The sequence below is a fragment of the Phialemonium atrogriseum genome (assembly GCF_030411735.1).
Source record: "Phialemonium atrogriseum strain 8032-3 unplaced genomic scaffold QBC33scaffold_34, whole genome shotgun sequence".
NCBI lineage: Eukaryota > Fungi > Ascomycota > Sordariomycetes > Cephalothecales > Cephalothecaceae > Phialemonium > Phialemonium atrogriseum.
Window position 1 is genome coordinate 221,737 of NW_026848171.1, and position 22,212 is coordinate 243,948.

A 22,212-nucleotide genomic window follows, 5' to 3' on the forward strand; every position below is an offset into this window, starting at 1 on the left:
CCTATCTCCGCTATCTCCCCGAACATCCGCCACACAAATCGGGTAATGATTTGTGGCGGGTGTGAGCCATGAACACCCTGGAAGTCCATCCCAGAGGGGTCATAAAGGCCAACTGGTGGCAGATCAAGTTGTCTTAGAAATGGCATACGGTCTGAGACGCTGCATTCACATCACAACATCACAACATCACAACATCACGCCCAGCTGATTTCCAACAGTATAACCTAGTACAAAGATGAGCATCACAGTTACAGAAGCACCTGCCTCTACCCAGGATGCCACCGCGAAGCTTCTTCAAGCCGCCGAGGAGCAGCACACCAAGCCTTTATGGGCCCAAATGACCCGGCTGAACCCTCCGCTGCCGAATCCTCAGTGTGTCCCGCACGTTTGGGAGTTCGACAAGATCCGCCCTGAACTACTCAAGGCAGGAGAACTTATTACGGAGAAGCAGGCTGAGAGGAGGGTGCTCATGCTGGTGAATCCTGCGCGAGGTATGGAGACAGACAAGTAGGTCGAAGAAAGACAATACTGATGCGAACAAACAGATGCCCCTTACACCACCGACACCATTTATGGCGGTCTTCAGCTGGTAATGCCCAACGAGACAGCACCCGCCCACAGACACACCGCCTTTGCCTGCCGGTTCATCATTGAGGGTACTGGTGGCTTCACGGCTGTTCACGGCCGCCGCGTACGCATGCAGCGTGGCGATGTCATCCTAACACCCACTTGGAACTGGCATGACCATGGCAAAGACGGGTCAGGGCCCATGATATGGCTCGACGGCCTGGATCTCCCCAACTTCGTCCACTTCCCCGTTCACTTCGTCGAGCACTTTGCGCAGCCTCGTTACCCAGCCGAGGACGTCGACTCGAACAATTCACCCATCGTCTTCCCCTGGGCCAAGATGAAGGCTGACCTGGATGCCAAAGAGGGCGGTGTGGCTACCATCCCCTACCTCAGGCCGAATGGGGCTGAAAGTATGTGGCACTTCGGTGATGACTTCCAATCCGCGTTCTGTCGCTAACCACTAACCACCCCCCAATAGTCAGCTTGATCCTTGGTGTCAGCGCCACCAGGATTGCAGCCGGCTTTGCATCTGAGCCGATCCAGGAAACTGCGTCTTCCATGTTTCACGTCATTGAGGGATCAGGATATTCCATGATTGGCGGCAAGAAGTTTGCCTGGAAGAAGGGCGACACTTTCTGTGTCCCTGCATGGCACAAATACTCTCACCACGCCGATGGCACGGAGACGACCTATCTATATCGCTGCCATGACATGCCAATGCTCAAGTCATTGGGCTTTTATAGGGTCAATGGTGTGGATGTGGAGACTTTGGTGTCTGAGTAGACAGCACACGTGCTTGCACTTGCCAGTAAACTTGTCATAGGGTAATCTACCAGTACCTATATTGTTGTCCACAGCTTGGGATGATGACGTGAATATTCAGACTGCAACAGCTATGTCGAAGGAGGACAGCTCTAGCCTCCATCTGCTCATTCCAGTCATGCTTTCCAACTGCAGATACCTCTCTCCGTATTCATCGCCCGGGTGCGTCTTGGTCTGCACCAAGATTCGCACAGGGTCATCTTCCATGATTGCCCTTTCTCCGCTTGACAGAATATTTGGAGGCGATGGAAGTTTGACCAAGTCGGTAAGCGCTTTTTATTGCACAAGTGGTGAATGCCAACACGGTGTCACATTCACTGACAGCGACAAAGTTTGGGCACTTAATCGTGTCCTGTCCACCAGGTCTTGCTCCAGAACACCATCGCAAAACACCTGCTTGGGATCACAGGCCGGCATCATGTTATAACCTTTGCCACTGTGGTTCAAATTTACATGCTAATTATGTCATGTCTAAACTCATGCAAAGGAAACCACATTTCGGAGGGTTCCAATCTTGTCAATCACCACCTCCATCACCGTCCCGGGGACTAAATATCTCGGGGGTTTCAATCCTGCACCAACACCTAGAGCTGTGTCAGTTAAAAAGAAAAAGGAAGGCCCATATTACTGGAAACCACATCGGAAAGGGACTACTTACCTCCAGGTGTGCCAGTCATAATGACTGAACCTTTCTTCAGTGTCGTTCCCGTTGACAAGTGCGAGACAATATACGCGCAGTCGAACAGCAGGTCAGAGACCATCTCCTGCTGGCGCACTTCTCCATCAATGATTGTTTTCAACTCGAGCTCCTTCGGATCCCCAATCAAACCAGACCGGACGAGACAAGGCCCCAAGGGTGCGAACGTGTCGAAACCCTTGGAGAAACCCCACTGAGGGACGCCTCCTGCGAGTTTAGGGTCTCTTTGAAGCTTGCGTGACGAAATGTCGTTACCGCAGGTGTACGCGGCGACGAACTCGAGCGCCTTGTCCAGAGGAACGTCCTTGGCATCCTTGCCGATGACGAGGCACAGCTCGCCCTCGTAGTCTGCCTGGTCGTCCTGGGCAACCTTGGGGATCACAACGTCGGCGTCGTGGTCCTGGATGCAGGTATTGGGCTTGAAGAAGATGAAGGGGAAAGGAGGGGGAGTGCGGCCGGCCTCCTTGACTGTCGAGCCACTGTCAGCCTAATACTTTGCGCGGCATCTTCGTTCCCTCAAAGGAGATCCGAAGTGTTGCTGGGTCGGGCCGGGCTGGGCCGGGGCTCCCTACTGTGTTTTGCATAGTTGAGACCAACACATCGCAATATTCCCACGTCGTCCTGCGCCAGAGGCCCGAGAAGCCGCTTCACCGTGACAACTTCGTCGGTGACCTTGGTCTTGCCCGTCTCATCGTAGATGTCTTCGCCGGAAATGACCCTGGCCTTGAGTTTTGTGTCCTCGGTTACCGTCCCCAGATCGAAGTTCGCCGAGGGAATAATAGGCTCTCCGCGGAGTACGCGGCCGTCTGTCGCTATGAAGCGGATGAGGCGGTCCCAGACAACCATGATAATGAGCTAAAGGGGTTGGTCAAGTGGATTTCAGTGAACGGTTAGATAGGACTTGCGAGGTCTTGTACACTTAAAAACTCAAGGTTAGATGCTAGGATTTCTTGTCATTTATTTTATTTTATTTATTTTTACCCCTTCCGGCTCCTAGGCAGGGATTTGTTCCTCCGTCGGCACGAGTAGCGGACCACGGGGAGATAGGGTCGGGTTCCGAGAATTTCTCGAGCTTGCTTCTCCGCATCTCCGCACCTCCGCACCGGACTAACAACGAACACCCCCGGCATTGACAATTTAATTGTGGGGTAAAAAGAGAACTCCAAATACCCTCGTAATTGTTACCACTTATATTGTTGGTACCCGGACTGCATAAGATAGGGGTGGGCGGGACCGAGCTGATCAGAAGGGGGGAGAATAGGCTTTCGTTAATCCAGGCCAAACATCGATGAATTTCGATGTGTGTCAATATCCATGGTGAGGATTCTCATGTCCTCCGCCCCCCCCCCGTGCGCAAGCCATTCGAGCTGCCCAGCACCTAAAGCCCGTGCTGCTCGAGCTGGGCGGCAAGAACTTTTACTGTGATACTAGACGACGTGGACCTTAACAAGGCAGTCGACGAGATTCATCTGGTGGGCTGGTTTTCCTAACAGACACCTCGACCTCGTTTCTCGCAACGTCGAGAAGCAGTTCCGCTCCGAGTTGCACAGAGAGTCAAAGAGAGCTAGTTATTAGGTAGATTACCAAGTTAATTTAGTATTTGTATTTTACAGACCGCCCCAAGTTGGTTGGAAATTTCAGGTGTTCCTAACCCTACTGTGTATAGTTCCTTGTTTTACCTAGCTACACTACAGTAGCATCAAGCAGTATCTCCAGCTTCCAGGCCTCCCCGCACTTTCTGCAGGCAAGTCCCGCCATGTGGGACTCCTCCACGCGCTAAAATGATTCCCATTGCGATTCGTGCCCGCAAAATCCCCGCATCGCCATAACTAGCCGACAGGAAGTACTTCCCCGATCAACTTTCCATTCACACTGGATGTCGAAATCTGTAATCTAACAACTGCCTCGGGCAGAGGAAGAGAGGAGCTCCTGCTATAATACCACCTCCATAGTACGCTATCGAGTGTTCAAACCACAATCCTGCCGCGTCATGTCATCCGCCTCCCCGAGGAATACTGGAGCTCCGGAATCTGCTGCGTGGTCCGAGCAGGCTCCATCTGTTGCAGGTCCTGACCAACAAACCGGACGGGAAGAGTCAGCATCTAAACGACGCCGTATCGCTATTGCGTGCACCTCATGCCGCCACCGCAAATCCAGGGCAAGTAGCCCATATCCTCAAAGTGATCCAATGGATAGGCTGAGACTAACGTCGTTCCAGTGCGACGGGACTCGGCCATCGTGTCGCTTCTGCGCTGAACTAGGCATTCAGTGTGTCTACAAACAGCCCGCAAGGAGTAGCCAAGCAAAGTCAGTTACCTGTTCCCCATGTCCGGGCGTCGCTGGAGCCCATGTGCTTATCACGACATGGCATCACGCCTGAGCAGACCACCAAATGGGTACGACGAGCGTCTAAAGGCTATTGAATCTACCCTCCAACAACTGGTGCAGCACCAGGAGCAAAACTCCCAAGCGCGGCTATCATCTGGACCCCGCAGCATGGGCACAGCAACACAAGACTCTCCTTCCGAGGAATTCACCTTGCTCGACGACGGCGAAGTGCAGGTTCACAACATGACGGATGACACTGTAGACGGCCTCGCAGCCGTCAATAACGGTCAAGTTGATGCGCGCTTCTTTGGTAAGCTTCTCTCTAATTAACCTCTGTCTACCCCAGCAACAGTGAGCAACAGTGTCCCTGCAGACTCCAGCCTCCATTGACCGCCCAATTCAGGCCCATCTTCCAACATCTCGTTCCTGCAGTCCATTTCACGAGCCACCTCCGCTGTCATGGACACTGTCGGATTTCCCCAGCGATCCAACCGGGCTGGGACACAAGAGCCTGTGTCCCGTCTGCAATCACCTGATGCTTCAACCGCGACTTTGGCCCAATTCGACGCAGCCTCCATGAGCGCTTTGGTGCTTCCCCCCGAGTGCCGAGCTGTGCACTTGATGAAACTTTACTTCTCCGACACTGGGACTATGTTTCCCTTCATCAGCGAAAGAAAAGTCCTGGCATCATATTACGCCTTCAAACGCAAGCAATTCTCTGGCGTAAGCAGATCCTGGCTAACCCTCTTCAATGCCATCTTTGCCTTCGCGACATATATTAGCGCAAAGCCCGAACAGGCAGTCCCGAAGAACGCTGCCGAATCCGATATTTTCTTCGGCCGGGCCCTGACGCTGTGCAACAATAACAGTCAACAGTCAAGTGATATTGAAACAGGTGGGCAGCTGGCCTAACCCTCTATACGACGGCGCCACCTACAAGCTAACTAGGATTTAAGTGCAATATCTTCTCCTGCTAAGCCAGTACTGCCAAGGCACTCAACGCCCTGAAGAAACGTGGACTCTACATGGCCTTGCAGTGCTGGCAGCAATACGACTCGGTCTACACTCAGCCTCAAGGATGAATCAATTTCAAGGCTCAGAAAGAGAAGTCCGAAAGCGACTCTGGTTTGGCTGCTTCATCATGGATAGGTGAGTAGTGCCTACATACATAATTACCTGTAGCTGCAACAGGGCTAATCGCACGGCACCAGAACTCTCAGCATGACACTGGGACGGCCACCTATGATTCAAGACGAACAAATAAATCTTGAACTTCCGCTCGATGCTGGCTTAGATACGCCTTCTCAGGATAACGGCCATGTCGGCGACTACAACGAGGCTGGCCAACCAAACACTGCATCCTTCTTCATTGCGACAATGTGGGTACACCCCGGGCCTGAAGAACTCCAAGTTGGCAAAGTTTAGAGCACTGACATGACATGACGGATATTAAAGAACCCTATACAAAATCCTGGGCTCGGTTGTTGCCAAATTATATGGACAGAACCTGGACGAAGAAATCACTCAACAGACGTCCGTCCTGATGCAGGATATCCTAATAATCGAGGAGAAGCTGTGCGGTTGGAAGAGAAGTCTACCGGAGAAGCTGCTGCTACGCCCTTGGGAGAATCAAGAGGCGAGCAAATGGTCTTGCCCGCCGTATCACCCGATATTTGCCCGCCTCAGTGTGGTCGCCCAGCTGCGATACCTCAACGTAAGGATCCTGCTCCACCGTCCAATCCTCAACCGTCTTCTTCAAAGGGGGCAACTCCCTCTTGGGCCAGATTCAGTCGAAAATACATCAGACTTTGCCGACGAGATGTCCAAGTCAAGCGTCACCACCTGCCAGGACTCTGCAATGGAGATCATTGACATCGTTCACCGAGTGAGCAGGTCGACGACTCTTCTCGGTGCTTGGTGGTTTTCTATCTATTATAGTGAGTCTCCCTAAAACCTGAGTAGACCAAGGCAGTCCTAAATCTTTTCACAGCATTCAATGCAGCCCTTGTCATCTATAGCTGTCTTCTTCTACTGCTAGTTCCTCAGAACACGTCTTCTGCCACAACGACCCACAACCGAGAAGACCTCGACCTTGTTTCTGAGTTGGCCAATAAACTACGGCTGGCAATTGAAGCAACGGAACGGATTGGCAATGGTGCACAGACCGCCAAACGAGTTCTGAGGATACTGGCGAAGCTCGTCAGAACCTGTACAATCATAATAGGTAAGTTCGATGATAGCCGACATTCCCCATTCCATGGCAAAGTCTGATCGTGACACAGGCCAGTCTGACCTTGAAAACGGCGCTCTGGTCTCGGCTGCGCTTTCCGGGAGAACTACGACCAACCCTACGGGAGCAGAAACCCCCGCTGGAGAGGTTGAAGGTTTGATCTTCGAGGCGTCGTTCAATGGAGACGTCCCCATTCCACCAGCATCACGTAACATATTTGACCCCTTGGAGGACATGTCTCAGCCCTGGACATCTGCAGACCTTGAAGGCTTTGGTGACCTGAGCGGATTTGATCCGTGGTTAGTCAGTTTGATGACTGTTTGAAAGAGCCAGCAATCGGTCAAGACAGATGGAGGGACCGCAGCACAAGACAGGTGCCTGCAGTTGCATGAAAACGCCTGGAACTCCATCGCACCCAACCCAAAGTTTCAACTGCCAGTTCCGCCGAATATGGAGCAGCAAGACCGAAACCAGTTCCCGACTGTATGATAGGGTGTATTATAGACCATGGGGCTTTACGGCAGTGATGAAAGGGGAGTCGAGACACAACTAGCTGAAGAAGATCCGGAATCAATAGAGTCACTTCTCGCGCCCACCTGCCTAATTACCTAACAGTTATCTCACTACGGCCTTTTTCGCGTCTACTCTTCATTCCCCTTGGTGTTGAGCGATGGAGAAAATAGCCTTGATTTAATATCATCTAATTTGATCTTCAGCGCTTCCGGATTCTCACCTCACACTCACTAGCCTTGTTAAAAAACCCTTCCTTGATTATCGTGGGGTTGTCATTCAGTCTCTCAACGTCAAAATGCTTAAACACCAAGACCACAGCTTTCAGAATCTCCATCCAAGCAAAGCTGAAGTGGCCAGTCAGCTCCATGTCAGACGTTCTAGGGTGGTGTAATTATGCACTTACTTCCTTCCGATGCAGGCGCGAGGCCCAGTGGAAAATGGGAAGAAGCAGTCGAGGAGTTTGTCAGCCTCTGGTTCGAGCCACCTGTCCGGTCTAAATTCTGTCGGTGATTTGAATAGGTTCGGATCCATCATGACGCCACATGTTGGTACGCTGACGACCGTCTTGCATCGCAGTTAGCAAGCAGTTAAATACAGCTTGTGTCATTCGGGGCTTACTTACCATTTCGGGGATGAATTTCCCAGCCAAGACCCTTCCTCCTTTAGGGGTTACGCGTTCCAAGCCGGTTGCGCTTGTCGGCCGGAAGCGCATTACTTCTCGCAGGACAGCAACCAAGAACGGGAGTCTGGAGACCTCCTTATCAGCAGGAACCCAGGAAGCGTCTTTCTCGCCGGGATATGCTGCATCAATCTCTTGCTGGAGTCTTGTTTGCAATGCCCGATCGCGAGAGACAATGTCAATGAAATTCGTCATGGTGCTGCTCGTAGTGTCGCTCCCGCCCACGATGAAGCTGATGGATTCCGCAACAATTTCCTCCTCCTGGATTGGCTCTTTAGTTCCGCTGTCCGTGGCGGCAAAGAGGAAACTCAAGAGGTCCTTGCGCTCCTGGGTAGACTCTTCCTTGCGATGGCGATATGCCTCGCGTCCAATCTTCTCAAGGTTAGCCGTAGCTCTCAACCCAGAACTCCAGAAGGAATCCAAGTAGTTGTATTTCATGTAGGGTCTCATCCAAGGAGGAATGGTTCCGAGAGCATTGAGGACCTCTCCACGGACATCGATTGTCGAAATGAGGTTATACGGATCGTTGCCCTTCTCGACAAAACCAAACGATCTTCCAAAGGCGAAGCTTCCGATCACATCAAAAGCCAGATAATTTGCTGCCAGACGTTAACCATCAGCCTAGCTAGCTAAACGAGAGAAGACGGTTCCGAGGATGGGGAGACTTACTCCACGTAGAAAAGTCGATGCGTGCCTCTGACCCTGCCCTTGACTCGTCGAGCATTCCGAGCAGCCGCTGCTTCCACCTCACCAATTCCACGTCCATATGAGGCTCGAAATCAGACAAGGCACGTGCGGAGAAGGCCGGATTCATATATTTCCTCTTTCTCGCATGCGTTGCGACATCCCGGGCGGTAAAGACAACCGGTGTCACCTGCATGAAGGCGTCGTAGAATTCGCTCTTCGTGAAGCCTGTCTTGTGGCCATAAATTTCGGCAACAGCCGCCGAATTGTTGATGGAAATGTGGTTGGGGGCAATTCGAACAAAGTCTCCGTATTTCTTGTGTTGCTCCATGACGGCCTGCGAACGCCGCGTGTTGCGGCATTGCCAAGCAAGCCAAAATGAGGACAGCTTAGCCCAAATAGGCCCAGGAAAGTGGCGGATTTTGGAGAAGAGGAGCAATGCTGCCTCGGTCAAGCCCTTTAAAAAAACGTTGTCAGTCACTGATCGAGCGAGAAACTTCGTCCGACACTGGAGGAGGCACGCACGGCGAGGAATAGAAGCAGCACCACGACTTGGACAGACGAGGATGACAGCGAGGGCTGCGTCCAGGCTGCATGATCAGTTAAGATGCCCATTTCTTTCTCGGTATCAAGAGGTAGAGTCCTCTGCGAATCTCAAGCTGCCGGTGACAAAGAGTCTGCAGTCGTGAAGATTCAAGTCGAGATGAATTTAGAAATGATGGCTGCCTTTTCAACTGGTCCCAACTCCAAAAGCTCAGTACACAGGTGAAATGGCACTGTCTCCCCTTGGCAGTCCAGGCCGAGGCCCTCGGGGAAGCCGGCAGCCTGCAGCCTCGAAATAGGGCGAGCAAATCATATGTGCGAGATTCCCAAGCAATCGCTGGTGGGGGAGGGATTCGGGGATCGCGGAACGGGGAGCGGGGATAGGCGTCCCGTTGACTTCCGGAACTTCCGTGGTTAGAGCACTGACCCGACCCGACCCGGCCCACCCCAACCCACCCTTCCCTCTCCCGCCAGCCCCAGCCCCATGGCCAGCTTCACGGCGCCTTTCCTAATACAGATTACACAACTTGGCACCATGGGTTTCCTGCAAACTATGTATACTGAGCTTGATCTTATCCTGCTGGAAGTCAAAGATCCCTTCTGCTTGCATCACCAAAAATGGAGGCGAAAGAAGCACCCACACCAGTCCACAGCGAACATGTCGACAGTCCAGCTCCTGTTGATCCGGCCTTGGAGGCATCGGTCCGCAGAAAGCTTGACTGGCGCATCATGCCCATTTTGACTTTGACCTACCTCTTTGCGTTCATTGACAGGTAATTACAGACGGTCCGGATCCCACATCGCGACTTGTGGTGTGCTAACTCGGTCATCAAGATCCAATGCCGGCAACGCGCGAGTCCTTGGTAATATCTTCCCTTTCCATTCCGAGTCTCTCAAATTGCCACCTGCTTACAAGGCTGTAGGCATGGGTGCTGACTTGAAGCTTGACGGTTATCGCTTCAATACTGGCTTGAGTTGCTTCTACGTCCCCTACATCCTCTTCGAGGTGTAAGTACACCATGGTGCCTTGGCTGAAGGGGGAGAGAAGAAAAGAACTAATAGTTCCACAGCCCCGCGAACATCATGTGCAAGCTCGTTGGGCCAAAGATTTGGAGTTTGTTATCCCGCACCCTCGATCCAACCCACGCTAACCAGGACGATAGTCCCTTTTTTGACAGTATGCTTTGGCATTATTGCCATGTGCATGTCAACAATACAGTCTTATCATGGATTTCTTGCGGCCAGAGCCTGCCTCGGAATGGCTGAAGCGGGTAAATAAATGCACGATACAATATATGAGCGCAAACGTGCCTAACACCGTCTCAGGTATCATGCCAGGCATCACTTACACGCTCTCTTGCTTGTAAGTTTGATCATCTCGCGCAGAAGAGAATATCCTAGATTCTAACTCTATCCAGCTACCGAAGACATGAACTCATGACTCGAGTCGGCCTTTACGCGAGTGTAGCATCTTTGAGGTAAGAAGACTTCAAGTGATGGAAAGCAGTTTGGGACGCTTACCGATGGTTTTCAGTGGCGCATTTGGAGGCCTACTTGCCACAGGTTTCACCAAGATCCCCCAATGGGGCATAATTCACACCTGGCGCAACATATTCTTCTTTGAAGGACTCATCTCCGTCATCATCGGCGTCGTGGCATTCCTGATCCTCCCTTCCTCTCCTGCCACGGCGTCGTTCCTCACTCCGGAAGAGAAGGTCGCCGCTTCGAGACGCATAACCGACGACATGAAGACACAGAATCTCGAACGCTTCGACATGCGATACGTCAAGCGTGCCGTCTTCAGCTGGAACACTGTCTTTCTTTCAATTGCATCGCTGTGCAGCCTCCTCACCATGAACTCCATGGCCCTATTTATCCCATCCATTCTAAACTCCATGGGCTACAGTGGCATCGATAGTCAGCTCCTCTCAGTGCCCCCCTACGCTTGGGCGACCATTGTCTGTGTTACCGTCACCATCATGTCAGACCGCACACGAAAGAGAGGCGCGTGGATTCTCGGAGTCATGCCCTTCACAGCGTTGGGATTTATCATCCTGCTCGTGCCCACCCACGTCGGGGTGCACTACTTTGCCCTGTTCCTCTGCCTCACTGGTGCCTTTACCGCGTCTCCAATGCTCGTTGCCTGGTGTGTCGACAACAGCGCAGGGCACATGACACGGGCGATCGCTGCTGGGACCGTTGTGGGCTTCGGAAACATTGGTGGACTCATCGCCGCATGGACTTACCTGCTACCGGATGCACCGAGGTATATCAAAGGGCACGCTTTGAATCTTGGTTTCGCGGGACTCTGTTTGATTATCGTTGGTGCCGCCATGTTCAATCTGCACCGGGAGAACAAGCTGAAGCGGTCCGGGCAGCGGGATTATCTTGTGGAGGGGAAGGCGGAACAGGAGACACAGGATTTGGGACACACTCACCCCGAGTTTTATTACACTGTGTAAGGGCCTGGAAGCTGGAGCCTTCGAGGCCAAAGTATCCTTCTAGCTACCGGAGTAGACAGTATAATAGAAGCATCATCTTTCAAGGCTTGCTAAGAGACAGTACAGTGGAAGCATTATCGCCTATTCTTAATAATATAAAAAGCTGCAAGCATTAAGCTTTCCAGTAGTAATAGGGCTACCGTATCGCGAAAGCAGAGAGAAGAGTAAAAAGAAGATTAAGATAAAAAAGGAGGTGGCGGCTACATGGCTGGAATCCTCCCGACGACAACCGGGAGGCGAATGATCTTCAGCGCAGAGAAACGTGACATTGGACAACCAGAGGAGTCGGAGTCGGGGGTGTAAGCACGTAAAGGCTGACCACGCCCTCTCTGATCCGTGGTTGGTGGTGGCGAACCCCTAGGATTCAGGAGGAAAAGAACCCCTCTCTCGCCTCTCTCCTTTCTGGGGGAGATCGTCATTGGAGAAGCGAGCGAAAGTGCCAAAAATACACGCAACCCAACAGGGGGGACACCTTTTTACCTGCCTACCTCGTCAAGCGACAAATCACCCGAGCGTAATCAATCAATCTAGCCACTGATAGCCGCTTATCTGGAGGCAGTTTGGACTTTGGGATCCGGATGATAGAGGTGGAGTTGAATCTTCGTCTTTCCATTCTGAGATAATGGGTTGTTCAGTGCGCTGCTGATTCCTCCAAATCTCTTGCATCGAAGGATACGTGACGGAATGCATCCCATTCGAGTGATAAGATGGCACGAGATTTACGAGACCCGACTTTTTGGGACGTTGTGTTCTTGGGTTGCTTGGCAAGCATTGGCAAAAGCTCGGCCGTGATTTGCTATTTGTTCCCGTCATGATAAGCCACTTGCCAAGTCGGGTTTGCATCGGCAGGGCTGTGAGCCGCATCAGGAGAGATAGCGATGAACACCTCCCCCTTCAAGAAAGGTAGATAGATAGATAGATAGTCTCCCCAAAACGCCGGAAGAATGCGGCAGCCGTCTCAGGGGCAAGTAGAAGTCACTTAGGTAGTTACGGATACCTACACGGAGCTACGCTATAGCATAGATGTTAAACGAGCAATCGGGAGGAAGCCGCGCCCCTTCTGGTCAATGCAGGTAGGCATGACATGGAGCTTTTCCGCACCACCACCCACCCGGTTCGCGACGGGCCATTGCGGCGTCCGTGGTTGGTAAGCCCCAACCCCAGACCCGACCCCAGATCAGACGATGGGGAAATGGGGGATCGGGGAACGGGAACCACGCGTGGCTGCGGGTGGACTGTTGGACCCGACCCAAGACCGGGGATGGCGAGACAAGATGGAGATGGTTGGGGAAAGATGGGGTCGTATCTTACCTACCTCCCATAATGGGTAACGGGGTGGTGCAAGGGAGACTCGGGCGGCGGGAAGGCAAACCTATTCGAGATCAGGTGTGGGCGGTACGAGACGCATGTTGGGGGAATCTTGGGAGCGCGATGTGGGCACCGGTCTAGGCAAAGTACAGAAGCTGCTGAGTAGGACACACATTTAAGGGGTGGTGGCGAGCAAATAGCTTCAGAGGCTGATAATCCGCGTTGGGCAGGTGGTTCTGCGGAAGGTTCCGAGTTTGGGTCTTCGGAAAGTCGGAGCGCAAGCAGGCAGCGGCAGCAGCTTCCCACAAGCTCGAACCATGAAGCCAAGAGTTTCCCCTACCTGACCTCGGCCTGTTTTCCGCTGACTGATTGCTTGTAGGTTCAATCCCGGGGTTTTGTGAGAAAGGAGCTGTTGGGGATGGTAATTCGGACAGTAAGCGGCTCCAGTGCCAAGGCGCGCCGGCGCCAGCCACCTGCCTGTTTGAACCAAGATCCAGCTGAGGCTGCACGCATTAGTGGCAGCCGGGGATTGGGAATTGGGGACTCAGTAACAGCTGTCGCGTGGTTGGTTCGGGGTGCGTGCGGTGGGCTGGCTAGCGCCGCGACGGCTAAGAGATTTAGGGCAGGAGGGAAGCCGCAACGGCGCTGGCGGCAAAAAGATATTTGGACACTAGCAGGAGGAAGGCCGCTAGCCAACGTTGGCTTGGATACGAACGAGGACCTAGTTTCGACTTGCAGTTCTAGATGCTCAATGAAAGCAGCGAGGAAGTGGGGTGGCGGGGGGGAGATATGGTAACACAAATGATAAATCAGGGAAAATGGAAATGGAATGGACTCCGATTGCGATTGCGAGTGTCCAGTGTTCGTTGGCGGAAGGGGAATGGAACAAAAGATTGGCAGGTACCTATGTACACTTTTCCCCGCAGAAGTGCCGGTTTAAACGAAACCAACCATGCATCACCCGCCGCCGCCCGCAACCAGGGCTCAGTGCTCATTGCCCGAAAGTTTCGACGGTTCAACTCAAACCTTGAACACAAATTACACAGCTTCAATAGTGCATCAAGCAACACGCGAGTCAGAAAACAGAACTCGCTATTGGTCTGGATTGGCCTGGATTGCCCCTATACACCATTGAGCAGTAGTAGAGTAGATTGCAAGTCGCGTTAGCAGCGAAGCTAAATTGAAACCTTCAAGACAGGTCGGGTCCTCGGCTGGGCGCACGGCGACCCCACGTTGATTGGGGCTTAATCCGACCTGCCTAATACGGACGACTTGCTTGATCCAGCGAATCAGCTCGCAAGGTGGGGCGCGGATGCATGTCCTGGCCCCGGCAGGGATCGTCCTCTGGGGTTTTTTTTGCCTGCTGCATGGTGCGGGCTCGACAATCCCGGCACACGTTTCATTTTCCTCCCTCACGTATCTCTGGCGGGAGAGCACTGCATGTACCGCCCAAGTACACATGCGGCCAGAGCCATGCGTGCCCGCAACTCCAAGTGGCGAGATAAGCTTCGGGGCGCAACAGCCAAGGTACAACCCCCGGCGGGAAGCTGCCCGCCGCGCTAGGTCAGGAACCAGCCATGGTACCTGCCCTTTGCTGACCATCGTTTGGTGGGGAGGGGCAACCCACGAGACCCATGAGCTGGTTAGCATGGCCGGATACTTGGCCGATACCTCCCCTTAAAGGCCTAAATGAATTTACCTTGGGAGAGTGATCATCCCTCTTGCTTGAGAAGTTTAAATAACCTGCCCCGTACCGCTTCGTTTGGGGTTTCCCGTCTTTTCTCTTCTCATCCTCATCTCCATCCTCATCACACCTTCACGTGGTGTGGTGTTTCTTCCTATCCCGTGTCCCGTCCCAGCACACACGGCAGAGACAGCAGCAGAGAGAGCCATCATGTCGTCAGAGAAGACCGAGGTCCACGCTGACCCGGGCACCAACATGCGGCCCTTCGCCGAGTCCAACCCGCCGATGGAGAACACGGAGGACGTCAAGGACGACATCAAGGTCGAGGTTGACGAGGCGGAGGAAGAGCTAGATCTCTACCGCCCGCTTCCCATGGACCCCAACATCCCCTACGAGGGCAACCCTCTCACCATCCGAGCAGTCGTCGTTGGCTGCATCCTCGGCGCTCTGGTCAACGCATCCAATCTCTATCTCGGTGAGTAGTGGTGCCTGCTGAAAACTTTCCGCTTTCCCCTTCCCCCATCTTTCCGCCCCTCCCGCTGACCGTGATACTTGTTGGGGAAAAGGTCTCAAGACTGGTTTCACCTTCTCGGCGAGCATGTTCGGTGCCATTTTCGGTTATGGCATCTTGAGGGTCATGTCCAAGGCCGAGCGCGTCCCCATCATCGGTGGTCTCTTTGGACCCCAGGAGAACTCGATCGTTCAGGCTGCGGCCACTGGTGCCGGTGGCATCGCTGGTATCTTCGTGGCCGGTATTCCCGCGCTCTACCAACTTAACGTGATGCACCCCGATGGCCCGGCCAGGTCTCCCAGGGACGACATCGGTGCCATCTTCACCATCACCCTTGTCTGCTCGTTCCTGGGCCTGTTCTTCGTCACCCCGCTGCGCAAGTTCTTCATCATCCACGTCGCTCGCGAGCTGAAGCTCATGTTCCCGACGCCGACTGCCACCGCGCTGACCATCCGGTCCATGCATGCTGGCGCTGCCGGCAGTATCGAGGCCATGAAGAAGCTCAAGGGCCTCGGCCTCGCCTTCGTCTCGGCCTTCATCCACCGCATTGCGTCGTACTACGCCGTCGGGATCCTGTACGACTGGCACGTCTTCACCTGGATCCACATCTGGAGCGGCTACACCAGCTGGGCGCTGAACATCGAGTCGTGGGGTTGGTACTTCGAGTGGACACCGGCCTTCATCGGATCTGGTATCCTCATCGGTCTGAACCCTGCCATCTCCATGTTCATCGGCGGCGTGCTCGCCTGGGGTCTGATCGGCCCCCTGCTTGTCCACTATGGCGTATGCATTGGAATCCAACTGGCCCCCGACGACCCCAAGTGGGACTCGATGTACTCGTTCGCCTCGCTCAAGGATCTCGGCAAGGGGCCCCCGTCCCCTCGGTACTGGCTGCTCTGGCCCGGTGTCATGGTCATGGTGTGCTGCTCCATGGCCGAGCTGGTCATCCAGTACAAGGTTATCGGCGTCGGAATCAAGGCCCTCTGGAACCACGGATGTGCCAGCATCAACAGCATGCTCATCGGGCGCGGCAAGTCCAGCGCCTTCTTTGCCAAGCACGGAGCCGAGCGCCAGAAGGCTGAGGACGTGATCGAGGACCCCTCGACCCCCGACGAGCAGGTCAAGCATTGGATGTGGACCCTCGGCCTCTTGGTCACCATCGTCGCCGCCATTCTCATCTTCCACTTCCAGTGGGAGATGCACCCGGGCCTGACCATCCTCGCCGTCATCCTCGCCATCCTCTTCTCCTTCCTGGCCATCCAGATTGGCGCCGTCACCGACAACACCCCGCTCACCGCCGCCTCCAAGGCCTCCCAGCTCGTCTTCGGCGCCGCCACCAGCAGCTCCGGCTTCTCGGTCGCGCACGCCCAGAAGCTCAACTTGGTTGCTGGTGGCCTCGCCTCGGGTGGTGCCGATGTCGCCACCTCTCTGACCAGCGATTTCCGAACCGGCTTCCTCCTAGGCACACCTCCCATCAAGCAGTGGATTGCCCAGGCCTTTGGCACCTTCATCGCTGTCTGGCTAGCCCCCGGCCTCTTCGTCCTCTTCACCAGCGCCTACCCTTGCATCTACGACTCCAGCTACACCAAGTGCGCCTTCGCCATCCCGTCCGTGTCCGCCTGGGCCGCCGTCGCCAGGGCCGTGACCGACCCCACTGTCAGCATCCCCAAGACATCGGGTATCTTCGCCATCGTCATGGGCATCTTCTCCGTCGCCCAAGTCGTCTTCCGCCACTACTACCTCGTGGGTTCCCGCGAGAAGTACAGGGCCTATCTCCCCAACTGGGGCGCCATCGCCCTCTCGTGGGTTATCCCCGCCCCCGTCTTTGCCAACGCCGCCCTCCTCGGCGCCATCATCGCTGCCATCTGGCGCAAGTATAAGGCCGAATCCTGGGATATTTACGGCTATGCTGTCGCTGCCGGTAAGTTTAACCCTCCCCCCCACCTCTCAACATACTTCACACACAAGGCTTTCTTGCTGACATGAAGTCCCCAGGTCTTATCGCTGGCGAGGGTCTCGGCGGCGTCGTTGGCGCTGTTCTCACGCTGGCTGGTGTGGATGGGTCTGTCAAGGGCACCCAGATCGCCTGCCCGATGCTGGAGTGCTAAATAACAGTGCTTTTGTTTCCGAATCGCAAAGAGTCGTTTTGGTGCCTGTTATAATCTAGGCGCGGAGGAAAACTTCGCGTGTAGTCTTGGTGTTTTTCTCTTTCTCAAGCATTGCATGATACCTCTAATAATGAGTATTCTTTCTCAACTCTCGTTTTGCCCTTCAGGCAAGCCGGTGACAGTGACATGTATCATGATGCTTGAAGTGACACCAGTGATAAACATGAAGTAATTATCTGGGTAAAATAAGGGGATTGTGTTGCTCTCGGTCTGGTCCCAGCCGACCTTGACTTGGTAAATTTTTTTTTTTCGAGATCGAGTCGAGTTGTTGCTGAGTCAGTTTGGGCGATATTGTTCCCAAGTGACACGAGTCAAGCTTGGGTTTGTTCTTTCTTCAACTTGGGACCAGACCACAGCCCCTGTCCCCAATCATTCTGAGCTTCGCTTAGCACATGGGGATATTAGTGGGGACGTCTGTCAGTTGAGAGACGGTGCGCGTCCTCTCAGAATGGTTGGGAACATGGGTCTGTGGTCTAGTCCCGAGTTGAAGAACCTGATATATTCTTCGGTTGATCCCTAGATACGATGATGAAGGAAATACAGCAATATATATGGGGTGTATGATATATATATAGCCACCTAGGTCCTTCCCTATCTCAATTACCACCACCTTCTCCACAGGCGTGCTTCGCCCGTTGCCTTCAAAACAAGCCGTCGACGTGCAAACAAGAAACCGCGAAGGGGATCCTCTCCCCAGAGATTATCATGCCACCTGCTGCACATGCGACTGCTGCTTCTCCTCGACCCGGATCTCGGAGGCGCCGGCCTCGTCCTTGTTGTTCTCGGTGCCTTCGACCGTCTTTGGCGGCAGTTCGGTGATGCCGAACATCTTGTCCATGGCCTCGAGGGAGACGCCTGGTGAAAGAAGAAAAAGGAGTCAGCTTTTTCTCTTTTTCCCTGTGCGAAAGGGAGATGACAAGGGGGGGGAGGGATGGGGGTCAAGTTACTCACCCTTGGTCTCGGGGATGAAGAACCACACGAAGAGGAACATGCTGAAACAGAAGCTGCCGAAGATGAGGTAGGTACTGTAGAGGGAAAGTCAAAGTCAGCCCCCATGGGTATCGTTTTGTCTTTACTGGGGGGTTTTTTTTTTGGGCACACTCACCCGTATCCATTGCTGCCGACGGTGATGAGCATGGTGGGCACGGCGCGGGCGACGACAAAGTTGAACAGCCACTGCGTCGCGGCGGCGAGGGAAACGTTGAGGGAGCGCAGCCGCGCCGACGGGATCTCGCTGGCGTAGATCCAGCAGGCAGGTCCCCAGCCGAACTGGAAAAAGCTGTTTGGGGGGTAGGGATGTCAGCAAAATGAGACGAGGCAGAAGCAGGAAGGGAGTGAGTGGGTTGCTGGATGGGAGATCACGTGATGGATGATCACGGGTATTCCAATGCAGTAGTCAGAGGGCTAACGAAGGGGAGTCGGGCTTCGTTCGGGGCAGACTTACGCGGCGAACAGGAAGATACAGATCAGAGCGACGTAGCCGGCCGGGGGCACGGTGTCGCCGGCCTTAGGCGGGGCGATGCGGACGTACAGGCCGATGTAGAACATGGCGAGGCCCTGGGCGATGGAGGTCCAGAGGAGAGAGCGGCGCCGGCCGAGCGAGTCGGCCATGAAGAGCAGGAAGCAGATGCACGAGGTGACCTTGACAATGCCGTAGATGCCCGTGCTGAAGAGCGACGTCGACATGCCCGTGATGCCGAGGTTCTTGAAGATGGTGGGCGCGTACGTGTTGATGGCGTTGGTCCCCGTCATTTGCTGGCAGATCATGAGCACGACCGAGATGATGGCCCGACGGCGGTTGCCGGGAATCAACCACATCTCCCGCTGCAGGTTCCAGAAGGTGGCGTCGCCGACGAGCCGGCGCTCGTGTTCCAGTTGATCGACGATCTCCTTAAACTCCTCCTCGATGTAAGGGTGAGTCTGCGGCAGATTGCGGGTCTTGGAGAGGATGAGCTTGGCCTCCTCCCAGCGGTCCTGTCGGGCCAGCCAGCGCGGCGACTCGTTGCATAGGAGCATGCAGCCCCCGAGAAGGACGGCCGGCAGCGCTTGGATGGCCAGCGGGAAGACGTACATCAGCTTGCCTTTGAAGTGGATGCTTGCCGAGAAGTTGATCCAGAAGGCGATCATGCCGCCCGTGACGATGAAGAGCTGGTAGAGGCCCGTGAGGAGACCGCGGATGGCTCGCGGCGAGTTCTCTGAAACGTAGATCGGGTTGATGGTGCTAGCGGCGCCGACGCCGGTTCCGGCGACGAAGCGGCCGATGTACATGGGAGCGAGGTTCCCCGACGCCGCGCTCTGCAGGATGACGCCGACGAGGATGACCATGGAGATGCCGATGAGGCACCACTTGCGCCCGAACCTGTCGGTTAGCGGGGACGCCGCGAGGGCGCCAACGAAACACCCGGCCTGTAGTGTGGATACGATGTTGGCCGCTAGGCTGGCGGACGCCGGTGACTTGAGGTCGCCCAACTTGTAATCCCTGTGAGAAGAAGGAAGAACATCAATATCAATCATTCATTTTGTCCGCTGAGGCAAATAGGAAGGGGAAAAGAAAAGACAGGAAATTGGCTCATACGCGATAAAAGGGTCCAACACGATGACTCCCCCAATGACTGCCGAGTCCCAGCCAAACGACATGGCACCGAAACAGGCCTTTTCAGACGCGCGCGTAATGTTAGTCAAATCGCCAATTGAACAGGCGGGGAAACCATCAACTCACCGAACAGGCCAGGAGGTAAACGCGCCAGCCATAGATCTCGGGAGGATCCTGGGCCATGGCCTCATTCCTCACGATCTTCTGCAACATTCGCGCTGAGAACCCCATCTTGGCTGATTTTCCGGGGGCGATATTGGGTCGAGTCTCACGGTGGGCTCCGTAGAATGGAGAAGAGAAGAGAAAATGACCGCAATCCGGAGAGCAAAGGGCCCCGTTTTCTCTTAAGAGAGCTTCCCCCTCCTGCCCCGGCCGTTGAGACCGGGGCCGTCCTTTGGGGTAGCATAGTGGGGTTGAGTTGACAGGGCGGCCCAAGACTCCCTGCCGACGGCTCTTTGGTGGCAATATCCGCACGCAGATTGGGGTTGCAATCGGTTTAATCCTGGCAGAATTCCCCACCAACCAAAGGAGATGGACGCGAGGATCAACAGACCGAAAGAACTGTTGCCAAGCCTCCGGGTGAGTGAGGCTAAATACCCCCTCGTCCACCCCCCTCCTTGACCGTCACTTTACCCCAAGGCTCTACTTGCGTGGTACGGTAGGACTCCGCATTCTTTGGAGGGGGGTGTTCTCCATGACGGAATCCGATTGGTCCGCCATCGCACAGTCACCGCTACATGCGTACGCAGATATGGTGTTGGCAGAACCCACAGTCACGGTTCTGGGCCCGGATCCCTCCCACCGGGCGTTTGTACTCAATGGCAACGCCTTCCAGCAAGATGCCATCACTTCCTTCGCTGGCTGGCAATACGCAGCCTTCTACAGCTACCTCTCTCCGGATGCCCCGACCGAGCCGCTATACGTCCACTTGGCCCGGAGGAAGCTGCCTCTTGGGGCGTGGCAGGTTCTGGTCTTTGATGACTACAAGCAGATTGTAGACGATGGCCATAACACGGTCCAGATCGGTGTCTGCCCGGGGGATGGCACCATCCACCTGTCTTATGACCACCATTGTGACACGTGAGTCTCACCACATGTGCCTGTGCCGCAGAGGCAAACGGGGGAGAAGAAAGCCAGCAGTCTGAGACCAAGACTGGGTAGCCTTCGGTATCGATACTCGGCAGCCAAGGGGCTTGCCAAGCACCCCGAGCGCTTCGAGTGGAAGCCCGACCTCTTCACGCCGACGCTCGACCACCTGCCCGGCCTGCCCAGCACGCACGAGCACTTCGGCTACGTGACGTACCCCCGCTTCGGTCCCATGGGGGACGATCTGTTCTGCTCCTTCCGCGACGGCAAGGCCGGGCTGGGAGACGACCACCTGTACCTGTACAGCGCCGCCGCGGGCCGCTTCCGCTACGTCGGTGCGCACCTGACGGGCGTCCGGAGCAACCCGTACGTGCACGGCATGGACTGGCGCGACGGCCGCCTCCACGTCACGTGGGTGTACCGCGGCTTCGTGGCGTACGACGGGTGGGACGACCCGCTGGACACGAAGCACAAGCGGCAGGCGGGACCGAACGGCGCCGAGAACAACCACGACATTTGCTACGCGTACAGCGATGACAAGGGGTCGAGCTGGCGGAACGGCCGGGGCGAGGTCGTCGCGTCGCTGGAGGCGGGCGGGACTGTGAGGAATGATTGCGAGGGCATCGTCGCGGTCGAGATACCCAAGGGCCGCGGGCTGACGAACCAGGAATCCCAGGCCGTCGACCCCGAAGGCGGCGTGCACGTCCTGAACCGGGATGACTTGGATGGCGAACTCGTCTGGAAGCACTACTATCGATCACCGGAAGGTAAGTCGAGAGGATACGACACCCCCTGGCCCCGTTGCATCAGAGGGGCGTATGTTTATAATCCATTCCACCCAAGGTCAATGGTCACAACGGCCCATCGGGTCCGTCAAGCCCACCAAGCGCGGCCGGCTGGCCATCAGCCGCGACGGCGATCTCTTCGCCGTGCTTCCGGATCCGTCGACTGCGGAGATGTACATCGTGAGAGCGACGAAAGCGAGCAATTACTCGGTGCAGGAAGAAGTCTGGGTCGGGAGGGGCCTGTCGGGGGAGCCCTTGGTCGACGTCCAGAGGCTGGAGCATGACAATGTCTTGTCGTTGTTCGTGAGGGCCGACGTTGAGGGTGCGGCTGAGAAGAAGAACGTGGTGGTTATGGACTTTGCACTGTGAGCTTCCGAGCCGCATCGGTTGTTGTTCCTCGAGATCAATGGATCCAGGGCCCGTCGGCGAGAGTCTTCCGCGTTGGCGTCGCTAAATCCAATCATTCGTTTAAAGAATGCATCGTCCTCCGAGCAGCCCTCACCAGAAACA

The 22,212-nt window shown here is 54.9% G+C and overlaps 8 protein-coding genes across 8 annotated transcripts; 5 read left to right on the forward strand and 3 right to left on the reverse strand.

Moving 5' to 3' along the window:
• The first annotated feature begins 42 nt into the window (after nucleotides 1-42).
• On the forward strand, nucleotides 43-1,389 carry QBC33DRAFT_480293 (RmlC-like cupin domain-containing protein). The gene is made up of 3 exons (XM_060425327.1): nucleotides 43-491; nucleotides 546-980; nucleotides 1,049-1,389. The coding sequence occupies exons 1-3, from the start codon at nucleotides 236-238 to the stop codon at nucleotides 1,351-1,353; spliced, it is 996 nt and encodes a 331-aa protein (XP_060279368.1). The 5' UTR covers nucleotides 43-235; the 3' UTR covers nucleotides 1,354-1,389.
• Nucleotides 1,390-1,869: 480 nt separating this feature from the next.
• QBC33DRAFT_599053 (uncharacterized protein) lies at nucleotides 1,870-2,935 on the reverse strand (the record flags this gene model as incomplete). The annotated part of the gene is made up of 3 exons (XM_060432015.1): nucleotides 1,870-1,976; nucleotides 2,051-2,557; nucleotides 2,662-2,935. The coding sequence occupies 3 exons, from the start codon at nucleotides 2,933-2,935 to the stop codon at nucleotides 1,870-1,872; spliced, it is 888 nt and encodes a 295-aa protein (XP_060279369.1).
• A 1,025-nt stretch (nucleotides 2,936-3,960) lies between these two features.
• On the forward strand, nucleotides 3,961-7,277 carry QBC33DRAFT_550537 (fungal-specific transcription factor domain-containing protein). Its single transcript, XM_060429092.1, has 9 exons — nucleotides 3,961-4,247; nucleotides 4,308-4,396; nucleotides 4,474-4,727; nucleotides 4,821-5,312; nucleotides 5,374-5,566; nucleotides 5,629-5,796; nucleotides 5,873-6,354; nucleotides 6,408-6,641; nucleotides 6,700-7,277. Exons 1-9 carry the CDS (start codon nucleotides 4,080-4,082, stop codon nucleotides 6,969-6,971), a joined length of 2,352 nt encoding a protein of 783 aa, XP_060279370.1. The 5' UTR covers nucleotides 3,961-4,079; the 3' UTR covers nucleotides 6,972-7,277.
• Nucleotides 7,278-7,330: 53 nt separating this feature from the next.
• QBC33DRAFT_573675 (benzoate 4-monooxygenase cytochrome P450) lies at nucleotides 7,331-9,429 on the reverse strand. Its single transcript, XM_060430713.1, has 5 exons — nucleotides 9,049-9,429; nucleotides 8,509-8,980; nucleotides 7,783-8,438; nucleotides 7,564-7,724; nucleotides 7,331-7,504 (listed from the first exon to the last, which is right to left on the reverse strand). The coding sequence occupies exons 1-5, from the start codon at nucleotides 9,136-9,138 to the stop codon at nucleotides 7,360-7,362; spliced, it is 1,524 nt and encodes a 507-aa protein (XP_060279371.1). The 5' UTR covers nucleotides 9,139-9,429; the 3' UTR covers nucleotides 7,331-7,359.
• A 147-nt stretch (nucleotides 9,430-9,576) lies between these two features.
• Nucleotides 9,577-11,714, forward strand: QBC33DRAFT_480300 (major facilitator superfamily domain-containing protein). Its single transcript, XM_060425328.1, has 8 exons — nucleotides 9,577-9,839; nucleotides 9,901-9,929; nucleotides 9,990-10,074; nucleotides 10,137-10,180; nucleotides 10,230-10,337; nucleotides 10,393-10,429; nucleotides 10,485-10,544; nucleotides 10,601-11,714. The coding sequence occupies exons 1-8, from the start codon at nucleotides 9,685-9,687 to the stop codon at nucleotides 11,526-11,528; spliced, it is 1,446 nt and encodes a 481-aa protein (XP_060279372.1). The 5' UTR covers nucleotides 9,577-9,684; the 3' UTR covers nucleotides 11,529-11,714.
• Nucleotides 11,715-14,769: 3,055 nt separating this feature from the next.
• QBC33DRAFT_518959 (OPT superfamily oligopeptide transporter) lies at nucleotides 14,770-17,178 on the forward strand (the record flags this gene model as incomplete). The annotated part of the gene is made up of 3 exons (XM_060426268.1): nucleotides 14,770-15,034; nucleotides 15,126-16,991; nucleotides 17,066-17,178. 3 exons carry the CDS (start codon nucleotides 14,770-14,772, stop codon nucleotides 17,176-17,178), a joined length of 2,244 nt encoding a protein of 747 aa, XP_060279373.1.
• A 267-nt stretch (nucleotides 17,179-17,445) lies between these two features.
• QBC33DRAFT_250781 (putative permease) lies at nucleotides 17,446-20,293 on the reverse strand. The gene is made up of 6 exons (XM_060422999.1): nucleotides 19,958-20,293; nucleotides 19,814-19,890; nucleotides 18,683-19,717; nucleotides 18,344-18,517; nucleotides 18,190-18,263; nucleotides 17,446-18,093 (listed from the first exon to the last, which is right to left on the reverse strand). Exons 1-6 carry the CDS (start codon nucleotides 20,060-20,062, stop codon nucleotides 17,942-17,944), a joined length of 1,617 nt encoding a protein of 538 aa, XP_060279374.1. The 5' UTR covers nucleotides 20,063-20,293; the 3' UTR covers nucleotides 17,446-17,941.
• A 289-nt stretch (nucleotides 20,294-20,582) lies between these two features.
• QBC33DRAFT_460102 (uncharacterized protein) lies at nucleotides 20,583-22,071 on the forward strand (the record flags this gene model as incomplete). Its single annotated transcript, XM_060424962.1, has 3 exons — nucleotides 20,583-20,911; nucleotides 20,993-21,684; nucleotides 21,761-22,071. The coding sequence occupies 3 exons, from the start codon at nucleotides 20,583-20,585 to the stop codon at nucleotides 22,069-22,071; spliced, it is 1,332 nt and encodes a 443-aa protein (XP_060279375.1).
• Nucleotides 22,072-22,212: the final 141 nt, after the last annotated feature.

Bases quoted from the DNA above. Each gene is read 5' to 3' on its own strand.
- QBC33DRAFT_480293 (XM_060425327.1), top strand. From the start codon at position 236: ATGAGCATCACAGTTACAGAAGCACCTGCCTCTACCCAGGATGCCACC. The intron at 492-545 runs GTATGGAGACAG...GCGAACAAACAG, and splicing joins GCTGGTGAATCCTGCGCGAG to ATGCCCCTTACACCACCGAC. The intron at 981-1,048 runs GTATGTGGCACT...ACCCCCCAATAG, and splicing joins CAGGCCGAATGGGGCTGAAA to TCAGCTTGATCCTTGGTGTC.
- QBC33DRAFT_550537 (XM_060429092.1), top strand. From the start codon at position 4,080: ATGTCATCCGCCTCCCCGAGGAATACTGGAGCTCCGGAATCTGCTGCG. The intron at 4,397-4,473 runs GTCAGTTACCTG...ACGCCTGAGCAG, and splicing joins GCAAGGAGTAGCCAAGCAAA to ACCACCAAATGGGTACGACG. The intron at 5,797-5,872 runs GTGGGTACACCC...CGGATATTAAAG, and splicing joins TCCTTCTTCATTGCGACAAT to AACCCTATACAAAATCCTGG.
- QBC33DRAFT_573675 (XM_060430713.1), bottom strand. From the start codon at position 9,138: ATGGGCATCTTAACTGATCATGCAGCCTGGACGCAGCCCTCGCTGTCA. The intron at 8,439-8,508 runs GTAAGTCTCCCC...AACGTCTGGCAG, and splicing joins CATCGACTTTTCTACGTGGA to CAAATTATCTGGCTTTTGAT. The intron at 7,725-7,782 runs GTAAGTAAGCCC...CTGCGATGCAAG, and splicing joins GGAAATTCATCCCCGAAATG to ACGGTCGTCAGCGTACCAAC.
- QBC33DRAFT_480300 (XM_060425328.1), top strand. From the start codon at position 9,685: ATGGAGGCGAAAGAAGCACCCACACCAGTCCACAGCGAACATGTCGAC. The intron at 10,338-10,392 runs GTAAATAAATGC...ACACCGTCTCAG, and splicing joins CCTCGGAATGGCTGAAGCGG to GTATCATGCCAGGCATCACT. The intron at 10,430-10,484 runs GTAAGTTTGATC...AACTCTATCCAG, and splicing joins ACTTACACGCTCTCTTGCTT to CTACCGAAGACATGAACTCA.
- QBC33DRAFT_250781 (XM_060422999.1), bottom strand. From the start codon at position 20,062: ATGGGGTTCTCAGCGCGAATGTTGCAGAAGATCGTGAGGAATGAGGCC. The intron at 18,518-18,682 runs GTAAGTCTGCCC...CCCCCCAAACAG, and splicing joins TGTATCTTCCTGTTCGCCGC to CTTTTTCCAGTTCGGCTGGG. The intron at 18,264-18,343 runs GTGAGTGTGCCC...TTCCCTCTACAG, and splicing joins GTCGGCAGCAATGGATACGG to TACCTACCTCATCTTCGGCA.